This window comes from Myotis yumanensis, unplaced genomic scaffold (assembly GCF_028538775.1).
Source record: "Myotis yumanensis isolate MYYU_CA2020_CCGP unplaced genomic scaffold, mMyoYum1.0.hap1 SCAF_5, whole genome shotgun sequence".
NCBI classification, from domain to species: domain Eukaryota; kingdom Metazoa; phylum Chordata; class Mammalia; order Chiroptera; family Vespertilionidae; genus Myotis; species Myotis yumanensis.
Window position 1 is genome coordinate 91,096,488 of NW_027223756.1, and position 11,623 is coordinate 91,108,110.

At 54.3% G+C, this 11,623-nt stretch overlaps 2 protein-coding genes across 3 annotated transcripts in view; one reads left to right on the forward strand and one right to left on the reverse strand.

The window, feature by feature from the left end:
• Positions 1-9,488, forward strand: part of UPF1 (UPF1 RNA helicase and ATPase) — a 41,767-nt gene extending 32,279 nt beyond the window's left edge. For both annotated transcript variants that reach the window (XM_070416480.1, XM_070416481.1), the window contains exons 16-24: positions 1,983-2,100; positions 2,500-2,656; positions 3,257-3,399; positions 4,408-4,582; positions 4,950-5,031; positions 6,222-6,383; positions 6,468-6,685; positions 7,072-7,194; positions 7,794-9,488. In XM_070416480.1, the coding sequence (XP_070272581.1) occupies positions 1,983-2,100; positions 2,500-2,656; positions 3,257-3,399; positions 4,408-4,582; positions 4,950-5,031; positions 6,222-6,383; positions 6,468-6,685; positions 7,072-7,191 (1,175 nt within the window). In that variant the 3' untranslated portion in view covers positions 7,192-7,194; positions 7,794-9,488. The remainder of the gene's footprint in view (positions 1-1,982; positions 2,101-2,499; positions 2,657-3,256; positions 3,400-4,407; positions 4,583-4,949; positions 5,032-6,221; positions 6,384-6,467; positions 6,686-7,071; positions 7,195-7,793) is intronic.
• On the reverse strand, positions 9,341-11,512 carry GDF1 (growth differentiation factor 1). The gene is made up of 2 exons (XM_070416482.1): positions 11,181-11,512; positions 9,341-10,604 (listed from the first exon to the last, which is right to left on the reverse strand). Exons 1-2 carry the CDS (start codon positions 11,503-11,505, stop codon positions 9,814-9,816), a joined length of 1,116 nt encoding a protein of 371 aa, XP_070272583.1. The 5' UTR covers positions 11,506-11,512; the 3' UTR covers positions 9,341-9,813.
• Between the last annotated feature and the right edge of the window lie 111 nt (positions 11,513-11,623).

Genomic DNA, 11,623 nt, shown 5'->3' on the forward strand with positions numbered 1-11,623 from the left:
TAGCAGATCTACCTAATATATAGAAACAAACACTGGGAAGCAGCCAAAATACAGAGACAGAATTGTCTCAAATGAAAGAACAGAAGGAGATTCTTCAGAAAAAGAACTACATGAAATGGAAGCAAGAAAACTACCTGATACAGAGTTCAAAATAATGGTTATAAGATACTCAAAAAACTTACTGAGAATTTCAAGAAACTTAGAACTTGAAGGATCTTTATGAGAACATCGACAACATAAAAAAGGACCAGTCAGAAATGAAAGATACACTAAATGAAATGAAGAATAATTTACAGTGGAGTAGAGGGTGCCAAGAATAAAATCAACAATTTGGAATATAAGGAAGCAAAAAACACCCAATCAGCCCTAGCCGGTTTGGCTTAGTGGATAGAGTGTCAGCCTGCGGACTGAGGGGTCCCAGGGTCGCTTCTGGTCAAGGGCATGTACCTTGGTTGCAGGCACATCCCCAGTTGGGGTGTGCAGGAGGCAGCTGATTGATGTTTCTAACTATCCCTCTCCCTTCCTCTCTGTAAAAAGTCAATAAAATATATTTTTTAAAAAACCAATACCCAATCAGAACAGCAAAAACGAAAAGAATCCAAAAAATATGAAGATAGTATAAGGAGCTTCTGGGACAACTTCAAGCATACCAACATTCACATTATGGGGGTGCCAGAAGGAGAGGGGAGAGAGCAAGATATTGAAAACCTATTTGAAAAAATGACAGAAAACTTCCCTTACCGGGTGAAAGAAATAGACGTACAACTCCAGGAAGCACAGAGTTCCAAACAAGATGAACCCAAAGAGGCCCACACCAAGATACATCATAATTAAAATGCCAAAGGTTAAAGACAAAGAGAGGATCTTATAAGCAGCAAGAGAAAAGCAGTTAGTTACCCTAAGGGAGCGCCCATATGACTGTCAGCTGATTTCTCAACAGAAACTTTGCAGGCCAGAAGGGAGTGACAAGAAATATTTAAAGTGATGAAAGCTAGGACCTAGAACCAAGATTATTCTACCCAGCAAAACTGTCATTTATAATTGAAGGTGAGATAAAGAGCTTCACAGACAAGAAAAAGATAAAGGTGTTCATTACTACCAAACGGATATTACATAGAATGTTAAAGGGTCTTCTTTAATAAGAAGAAGGGGGAGGGGGGGATAAAAAATAGGAACAGTAAAATGGCAAATACGTATCTATCAGCAATTGAATCTAAAGATCAAGATGAACAAATAGGCAGAGTAGAGGCAGACTCAGGTTAAGAGGACATTTTGACGGTTGCAGGATTAGAGGGGGGTAGATGGTATGGGTGAAAAAGGTGAGGGGATTTAGAAGTACAAATTAGAGCCCATGAATACAGACAATAGACAGGTGAAAGCCTGGGACAGGGTGGGCGATGGGTGGAGGGAGGCAAAAGGGAAAACAGGGACTTCTGTAATACTCAACAATAAAATAAACTTTGGGGGGAAAAAACATTTGGCAGCAGACCCTGGGATAACGGGCCACTGTACTCAACAGCTGGCCTCTGTCCTAGCTTGAATGGTAGAGACAGACTTGACCTCCTTTCTAGCTTGACATGAAAGGGCATCATACCATGTATACTGGCATGTCAACGTTAGGCTATTGTCATGCAGAAATATCGGTTTCCTCACACTGACCTGCTGGATAGATGTGCTCCTCTGACAGGAGAGGTTGCTCAATAGTGTCATCCACAAAAGCCGATTGTAGAGGCTTTTGAGTCCTGTGAGGGCAGTAGTAAAGCTCTAGAAGGAAATAGAACATCTTCATAGGTTTTGTAAAGTGGCTGTAGAAAGCACCAAACAGTAAGACCTGTTCAGGGAATGAGCAGCTCTTTGTCGAGTGTCATGTGCACGGCTTCACTCAGTCCTTGCCTCTTGGGCAGGGGATCCTTTTGGATGGCTCTGGCTGTATTTTTCTTCTCTGACGGGAAGTGTTGCCTCTTTTCCCTCCCCAATGACAGCGGATCGAGTGAAGAAGGGGTTTGACTTCCAGTGGCCCCAACCTGATAAGCCGATGTTCTTCTATGTGACCCAGGGCCAGGAGGAGATCGCCAGTTCGGGTACCTCCTACCTGAACAGGTATGCAGAGGTTTGCCTGCCACAACAGCTGGCTTTAGTGGCAGCTTGGCCAACTCCTAATTAATGTATGTAATGCTCGTCTGAAACTGCCCTCCTCACTCTGTTCTGTTTAGGTTTCTCAGGCCACAGCATATTATCAGTTCGCTTTTCAGTGTTGTTTTTATGTTGAGCAGGGGTGTGTGTGTGTGTGTGTGTGTGTGTGTGTGTGTGTCTGTGTCTGTGTGTCTGTGTCTGTGTGTGTGTGTGTGTGTGTGTTGAGCTTTTTCTGTCCTCTATGACTCCCTTGGTCCAGGACAGGATGGCCCCAATGTGGGCATAGCTGCCCTGGCACCTCCCATAGCCTCTGGTCTCAGGAGTCCACAGGTGCAGCCCAGGGAACTGAATGCCTGGTTTCCTTAGGACGGAGGCTGCAAATGTTGAGAAGATCACCACGAAGTTGCTGAAGGCAGGTGCCAAGCCGGACCAGATTGGCATCATCACACCCTATGAGGGCCAGCGCTCCTACCTGGTGCAGTACATGCAGTTCAGCGGCTCCCTGCACACCAAGCTGTACCAGGTGCGAGCTCCATCTCCCTCTGCCACACTGACCTTGATCACCTGGCCAGGGAGGTTTGCATTCGAATGTTAACCTTTCTGCTGAGTCCTGCAAACCAAGACTGTCTTAAGAGTCAGAAATGTGAGACAAGGTTCATAAAGTTGTTTTTCTCAGGATACTTTTCAGAGCATAACTTGAAAAGGCTCCAGGGTTGACCGTTAGGTCTGTGGTGTGTGCTACTTTGTACTAGATGTTTCTTATCCATGAGAAGGCTGTCCACTTTTGGGTCAATACCTGGGTAAAATGTCCAGGTGTATCTCATGAGGGTGCAGGACAACATAATTATTTTTCCATGTGGAAAAGAACCATACTATAAAGTATGGTTCTGACAGTGACATGTGGTCTTCGTTCTTTTAACTTGGGAATAGTCTCAGGTGTTATAATGAGCAAGTACGCTTTTATTATTGGGAAACAGATTCCCAAAACTAAAAAGACAAAGCGGGAAGGCCAGGAGAGCAGGGCCGGGACCAGGGGTTCAGTGGTGCATTTGGACATGCTTCATGTTGCCTATGGGTCTTTGAGGGCAGCCAGCTGACTGACCGTGACCATGTGTCTCTGCAGGAGGTGGAGATTGCCAGTGTGGATGCATTCCAGGGGCGTGAGAAGGACTTCATCATCCTTTCCTGTGTGCGAGCCAACGAGCACCAAGGCATCGGGTTTTTAAATGACCCTAGGCGGCTTAACGTGGCCCTGACCCGAGCAAGGTACAGTGGTTGAGTCCTGTCTGGGCTTGTAGGTGGCAATTGCCACCTTCCTGTCACAGGGTCCTTCAGAGGGACTTTTCCTCAGGGTCTGACTTTGGGAGGCTTCTCACTTCCTGGTCCTCTTGTTAACAGTCCTCTCACCCCAGCCACACCTTGGACTGGCAGGACAGGGCCTGGGATGGGGCCTTCGCCAGTTCCTGAGGTCCAGAGGCTACAGCAACAACTTAGAAAGCAGGGCTCACCTGCAAGTACTTTGCTTGTGTGTCCTGGTGGTTTTCTGTGGTCTCAGTCTCATGGACAATGTCCGTTCTGGCCCTTCTGACTTGAGATTCAAACCCAGTGCCTGGAGTGTGTCCCTGTCGAGTTGTTGAACTATGAGCCTAACGTTTTGGCCCTGACTCCTTTTTGGTTCTGGGATGTAACTGCTCTGAAATAGTGATAACAGCAGAAGAGACTTGGAGAACAAGGTGGCTCCCATGCTGCCCTGTGCCAGCCAAGGTCAGGCTCATGTTCCCACATCAATTCTTTCCCCACCCAGGACACTTGGTTTTCATGGTTACCCCCTTTGTGTTGTACACTATTGTTAGGTGGCCAGCATGGGGACATGTCCCTAACACAGCTGGGTGAAGGTAAGTGTCCACAGAAGCTAGGCCCAGGCTCAGGCATCAAGTTACATGCCTAGTCAGGATCCCTGAGGCATCTCAGGAGGCCGACTTGAGGCTACAACAAGGAAACTAGTCTCTGAGCTAACCTGCCATCGGGGGTTTTTGTCATCTGAGCCCCTAGAAATCTACTTCCAAATAAACTGAGTGCCATGTTAACAGCTTGTAGGGTGGGCTCCAGTGCCAGTCATCATGGGCAGGCCAGGCATCTAGGCAGGGAGGCTGAGGGTGGCCCCCAGTGACTTTGGACTCAGGTTTTGAATTTGTTTGGCCTCAGACTGTTGTATGTGGTGTTTGTTTGCTATGAGGCCATAAGCACCATGTTCTTTGCGCCCACACCTTGCAGATACGGAGTCATCATTGTGGGCAACCCTAAGGCCCTGTCCAAGCAGCCCCTGTGGAACCACCTGCTGAATTACTACAAGGAGCAGAAGGTGCTGGTGGAGGGGCCTTTGAATAACCTGCGAGAGAGCCTCATGCAGTTCAGCAAGCCCCGGAAGCTGGTCAACACCATCAACCCTGTGAGCTGTGGCCGATAGTCAGGGGGGATGGGACCCCTTTTCCTCCAAGCCCCCATTTTGGCACCTGGCAGTGAGCGATGGCTGGTGTAGCCTGTGGAAAGCGTGTGCATGTCAGTGTGTGAAGAGGAGCAATGCATGCTGGCTCCCCACACCAGTGTCCTGAGGTCTGGGGCTATACGGGCTGCGAAGTCCTGAGGGTATCTAGGAGTGAGACAGAGGCAGTTAGGAAACCTTGTGAACCCAGGGTGCCTTGGGGAGTGAGGGGTACAGGGCTGTTTGAACAGAAGCCAGAGATGGAATGTTGAGCATCAAAGGCTGTGTTATTGAAAGAGGAGTGGGATTTCTCACCTACCCAAACCCTCTGCAGGGAGCCCGCTTCATGACCACAGCCATGTATGATGCCCGGGAGGCCATCATCCCAGGATCGGTCTATGATCGGAGCAGCCAGGGTAAGTCCTCTCTGTGGGGGCCTGGGCCAGCACTGAGGATGTTGACCCTTCCCACGCCTGCACTGCATCTGTCCACAGAAACCTGCCTGACAACGAGTTCCTTCTCAGCTTCCCTCTCTGAGATCAAAGTGTTGGTCTTTGGCAGTTTCTAAAAAGCAGATATTTTTAAATAACACAGTTCTGTCGGGTTGCCCCCAGACCCCGCACCCCCACCCCGTGCTCCCCTTTTCAATGGGAACTCATACATGCAGTTCCTCCAAGTGGCCTGCAACCTCATTTCAGGTTTTGTCTCTTTCCTGAAGTCCCCTCTTGCTCTGTCAGAGCTCTGAGTTGGGAGCATGTTCTCGTCTCCAGGTGGAGTCTCTGTCTGTCCCAAGGCTGAGTCTGACGCCTGCTGGTGGGAACACCTCTTCCTGCCTGAGCCAGTGTAAACGGTTCTCTTTCATCCCCCAGGTTCTTGCCTGCTGGGACCCTTCCCCACCCCAATCAGCACAGAGGGTGACACAGTGCCCTGTCACTCACTTCAGTGCCACCTGCCCACGTTTTTTACTGTGGGCTTTGTTCCCTCCTATGCTCAGTATTCATCCTGAGGGCAGGTGTACCCCAGCTCCTCTTACATGTTCTCGGCAGCCCCCTTTCTTTGACCCTGTATTTGCCTGGCCTCTGGGTTCAAATTGGGGATCGTGTTCTCTAACAACAATCCTCTCATCACCACATCCAGCAAGTTGCTGTGTAGCTGAGGGTGTCCAAGGCCTGTGCTTCTTCCCTCAGTCCCCAGGGGCTGACCCAGAAGACCATGTTTTCAAGTCCGTGGGGGCCTTTGGTCTGTGGAGCTTAGTCATTCTCTTGCTTTTTAGTGTGTGTGGTATGAACATATGTGTTGGCACAGAAAGGACCACTTTTATTTGAAATATTGAGTGGTAGTTCTGTTTGTCAGGTCCCTGTAGTTGTGTCAGAATCCCCTAGGGGAAAAGGTGGTTTCCCAGGCACCACCCCCAGCAGGTTGAGAAGGGGATTGATGGTGAGAATCTGCAGCAGGCAGTTCTTGCCATGGGGACACCCTAAAAACTGCAGGCAGAGCAGTGACAGGATGGGATAGGCATCCCACTGCAGGCAGAGTAGCTGACTGGAAGTAGGCAGCAGACTCACCTGTACACAGTGGAGAACTTGCCATTCACCCTGTCTTACAGGCCGGCCCTCGAACATGTACTTCCAGACCCACGACCAGCTCGGTATGATCAGTGCTGGCCCCAGCCATGTGGCCGCCATGAACATTCCCATCCCCTTCAACCTGGTCATGCCACCCATGCCACCACCAGGGTATTTTGGACAGGCTAATGGGCCAGCTGCAGGTGAGCGAGCATCAGGCCTCGGAGCAGAATCACTTGTCATTTAGGCTTAGACCTCCTTCAAGGAATCCTGCCGCTGTATTTCAGGCCGAGGCACCCCAAAAGGCAAGACGGGTCGTGGTGGACGCCAGAAGAACCGCTTTGGCCTTCCTGGGCCCAGCCAGACGAACCTGCCCAGCAGCCAGGCCAGCCAGGATGTGGCATCACAGCCCTTCTCTCAGGGGGCCCTGACACAGGGCTACATCTCCATGAGCCAGCCCTCCCAGATGAGCCAGCCTGGTCTCTCCCAGCCTGAGTTGTCCCAGGTGAGCTGGCTACACAGAACTTGAAATACATCCACTTGCAGAGAAGTTAGGCCAACCCAAGGTGCCCTCCCCCCACACACAGACACCGACACCCCTTGACACACTCCCCAAAGGACTCAGGAGGATGGCCTCCTGCGTGGCTGCCCTCAGCAGTGGTGCTGTGGGTTTAGAACATTCTGTCCATGATGCTGCCCTTTCAGACAGTCCTAGGTCACCCGCCTCAGTGGTGAGGTAACCAGTGTGGGTCTCCTGCTGCTCAGGTTTCAGGACTACTTTTTCAGACTCTTCTCTGGGCTTGGGAGGGGCTGAACACACAGCAGATTCTCAAAGTTGCAAGGACATGTGCCAGTTCTCTGGCTGCTCATCTCCCCAACTGTGTCTTTCAGGACAGTTACCTTGGTGATGAATTTAAGTCCCAGATTGATGTGGCGCTATCGCAAGATTCTACGTACCAAGGGGAGCGGGCGTACCAGCATGGTGGAGTGACAGGACTGTCTCAGTACTAGAAGGCAAGCCAACTCCGGAGGAGGGCTTCACCAGGACCTGGACTTGTCAGAAAACTCGGGAAATGTGGGAGTCTTAAGTTTAGGAGGGGCCAACTCATCATTGTGACCTGTCACTACAGGTCCCTGCACCTCTCCCTGTGTTATGTCCTCTCCTGCGAGTCCTAGAACTCCTGAGAAAGGCTGATTGTGGAGGCCCATAGCCCCCTGGGCAGGCAGGGAGGTGGACACATTCCTTTCCCTGACTGGCAGCTTGTGAGGGTGATGGGTCCTGGCACTAGATGCATAGGGAACTTCTGCAGAAGGTGCCTGTGAGTCATGCCTTGCGGTTCCCATGTCGGTGTGCCAAGGAAAGCTGTGTGCTGGTACTGCTGGGAGGAGCGGTGCCACTGTTATAGCACAGGCTGTAGCCTTAGCATTTGACTGCCTTCTGTCTCTGGTTGGAGAGTCAGTGGTCTAAGGGCTGTCCAGCACGTGAGGTCCCATTTTACAGGTGAGAACATAGGTGCTAAGTGGAAGTAGGGAGAAAGCACCTTGCCTTCCAGGCAGGGCTGGGCTCCTCCTTTCTCTGAAAGCCTGTGCCCTCTCCCTCCCTCTCTCTACAGGTGGCAGCGGAAGAGCTAAGCTTTGTGGCTTAGTCCATCAGCATCTTACTCTGGGTAATAAAAAATAAAAATAAATGGATACCTGTTTTCCACTGCTAAAACTGAAGCACCACTGTGAGCAACAGGAGAGGGAGAGGAGCACCCGAGGGAGAGCAGCCCGAGATAGTGAGCGCCCACTGCTGGCACCGCGGCGAGGAGACAGAGGGAGAGCGGAGGTGGGGCCGGCCAGCCCGAGAGCCCTGCAGCCAGCTCGCCAAGGAGGCCCAGCCCGCCGCGTCTACACCTGGGTCTGCGACCAGGAGGAGGGAGGAAGACCCTCATCTCAGAGTAGCCCTTTCCTCTGTTCTTTCTTTCTTTTTCTCTTTTATTGAAAGGGGACTACGTTTTATCAGGAACAACTCACATTTCTGTGCTGAACAGGCTCCTTGCAGCCGTGCCTAGAGAGCCCCGCTGAGGCGCGTGTTCTGTCCACACTGAGACCTTGCAGTCACGCTGCCTGTGTTCTAAGAGGGTTTTCATTTAAAGAAAATGTGGTGTTTGGGGTTTTCTGTTTGTTTCTTAAAGATTCTTTCAAAGGAGTACTGAAAAATACTTTCCTGAGTTTGTCTCTCAAATCTTAGTGGTGGACCTGGGAGATGCAAGAAGCTTCCAGAAACGAAGTTTAAACGAGCCACACAACGAGGTTAGGATGAACACCTGTGACGCGATCATGGAGAGGAAGATTTTTGTTTTCAGCTTAGTTTCCAGCAGCTTCTCCCTGTGCGTCAGGGCAGTGAGAGAACATCGCCTGGGCCCACGGGCTCCGCTGGACTCCGAGAAGCAAGGCACTTCTCACATGCAGTGGACTCAGTCCCCTGAAGGGCCCAGCAAAACTAGCCATGAGGCTGGAGGGTGGGGAGGTGGTCGTTCCTCAGCCAGCGGCTGCTTCCCCAGGGAGACGCCCACGGTCCCTGTGGCCATCAGACAAGCCGAGAGCCTTGCCCCCACCCCTCCCCCTTTCTCTCCACCCCACTCCCAAATTTTGAGCCCTTCTACCTGTGAGCATAGCTTCAATGAGTTGGGGTGGTTTTCATTTTATTTGGGAAAAGAAGTTTCAGAAATAAGTTGGTTCTGTGCTGAAGGTGCTTGGGGGAGTGTATCACTTCAGCTGTACAGACGTATCGACCTGGATCTGCATTGTGGAAGTTCTTGTGGTTGTGAAAGGTCCCCTGTGGGGGCAGGTGTTTGTCACCGTGGTGACCACCAAGTTGAGGACTGTTTCCTGCCTACCCAGGTCCTAGTGACCATGACCCCAGCATCCCTTCCCCATGCGTCTGACACTGGCCCTTAACCCAAAACCTCCAGATGCCACCTGGTACACGGAGAGACAGGGACACACAGGCACCTTTCTTCTGGCAAGGCCTCTTAGCCCATTGCTGTGGGGCTTTTGGTAGGCCACCTAGAGGCATTGCGCTTGGATAGGCTTCTGCTGTGACCCTGTGCGCGCGCGCCCCCCCCCCCCCCCCCCCCCCCACTGCCCTGTTCCTTTTTTGGAGTGCTCTACCTCGCTCTGTGCTGTTGGCTTTTATTCACCTTCTAGCAGCAATTACTCTGAGTTTTCCAAATCAAGGAGCATCTGTACCAAGGCAATGTCACTTCTGATTTTTGGTCAATTTGTTTTAAGCTCTTTTGTCACCAATAAAATGTTAAAAACAACTCTTGCATGTGTCACAGAGCTGGATAAGCTACAGGGGGTGGGAGAGCACTTAGGTCTGGGGTCCTGCAGTCTGAAGGGCAAAGCTGAGAAGGGCTGGGTCAGCAGACTGGAAAGTGTGTGTGGGGGGTGGAGGGGGGTGACTCCCAGGGTCCCCTTAGATGAGAGCCGCCTGTATACAGCCTTCTAAGAGGGCCGGTGGCTCCAGACCACCCTCCCCCCACCAGCCTGATGGATGTCAGTACTCCCCCAGCCCCAGGTGACAAGACCCAAAGACAGCAGCTCAAACCACCCAGTGTTTATTGTGTCCCTGCTCCTGCACGTCTGTCAGCGGCAGCCGCACTCGTCCACCACCATGTCCTCGTAGTGCCGCAGGACCACGTTGTCGCTGTTGTCGAAGAAGAGCACGGAGATGGGTGACAGGCGCGCGGGAACACAGCAGGGCAGGCCGGCAGGACCGGGGGCTGCCGAGTGCATGAGCGCGCGCAGCACGGCGTGGTTGAGCGCAGGCGGCCCCCCGGGCCCGGGCAGCGTGGCGGGCAGCGAGCACTGACCCTGGCAGTAGTTGGCCAGGAAACCGCGCGGCGCAATGACCCAGCGATGCCAGCCCACCTCGCGGAAGCTGACGTAGAGCCGCCGGGCGCGACAGGAGCCCCCGTGGCCGCCACCCACCGAGGGCTCGGCCTGGCGCCGCGGCCGGGCGAAGGGGTGGCACAGGCGCGGGTCAAGGGTCACCAACAACAGTGAGGCCTCAGCCAAGCGCCCGCAGGTGCCCGTGTCCCGGGGGCGCAGCGCCAGCACCAGGCGGAGGCTGCGTGGTACTGAGGCGTTGTGGGCCCAGGTGGCGCCCAGCAGCTCAGCGCGCACCGGCGCCCCCAGGGAGACCACTGCCTGGCGGAGCAGCACGGGGCCTGCGCCCACCTCCTCGGCCGCCTGCGCCACGCTCAGCTCCCAGCCGCCGCCTGTCTCCGCCGCAGCCGCTTCCTCCGCTGCGAAGCGCAGCTCCAGACGGGCTCGGCTCGGGAGCTCGGCGGGTTCCACAGCCGACAGGTCGAAGATGAGGGTCCATTTGGGACACTGCCCTGCCGCCGAGGGCTCCGTGGTCCGGGCGCGTGCACCTAGGGAGGCCGGGAGAGGGCTCAGCTCTTGTCGTGTCACCGCCTACGCGCGAGGGGTCTCGGTTGGGAACTTGGGGGGAAGGTTAGTGCCTGAGGCCGAGGGCGCACCATCTGTTACTTGGCGTCAAATGGTGTGCAGGAGGGGGAGAGATGGAGTGTGGGCGGAGCATCGCTTGCAAGGAAGAGACCTGCCCGATGCTGGGTGGCCTGCCCGTCGGGAACACAGGCAGGGGGCAGCGATGAGCAAACGCCTGGGTAAGCGAGGCTGGGGCGGGGTGTCATCGGCAGGAAGGCTTCAAATCCTGTGAAGCAGCGGGAGTGAGGGAGAGTGGGGGCAGGGCTCCAGCTGCAAGCAAAAGGCCTTGCCGGGTGCAAGGCGGCCTGGCCTTGTGGCCACTCACCCGGGTCCCCGCAGGTGTCCACGGGAGAAGGGATGGAGTACAGGGGCTCAGGTTGCTCGTGGGCTGGACTGGGTGGGTGGAGACCCTCGAAGTCACTGGCAGCTCGTGGGGGGCTGGGGTGCCCAGGGAGGTATCGGCCTCCCAGACTCGCACCCCCAGAGCAGGCACCACTCACCGCGGTCAGCGATGTGGCGCACGATGTTTCCGGCGACCCCCAGCTCCTCCACGTGACACGGTCGTAGGGTGGCCCCCGGGGGCGTCCGTCGTGGGCTGAGCCTGGCCTCCTGGGGGTCCCGGCGACGAAACAGGCGCCACATGATGGGGGGGACGGACCGGGGCTTCGGTGCGCCCTGGGGCGCGTCGCGCAGCCCGAGAGCCTGGAGCAGAGAGGCGGCGGGACCCGGGGCCGCAGGGGCGCGGGCCAGGAAAGGCGAGGGCAGCAGCAGGGCGAAGAGGAGGAGAAGAACGCGGTGGCCGGGACGGCGGAGCAACGGTGGCATCTTTCTCACTGGCGGCGGCCGGAGGAGTGCTCGGGGTCCAGGGCTGGGCTGGGTCAGGGTCCCGGGGGGCGTGGCCGGGTTCCTGAATCCTGGCAGGGACCGATCCTGGGGCGGGGTC

Excerpts from the sequence above, each read along its gene's own strand:
- GDF1 (XM_070416482.1), bottom strand. The coding sequence starts at position 11,505 with ATGCCACCGTTGCTCCGCCGTCCCGGCCACCGCGTTCTTCTCCTCCTC. Across the intron at positions 10,605-11,180 it reads GCGCCACATCGCTGACCGCG|GTGCACGCGCCCGGACCACG; the intron begins GTGAGTGGTGCC and ends CGGCCTCCCTAG.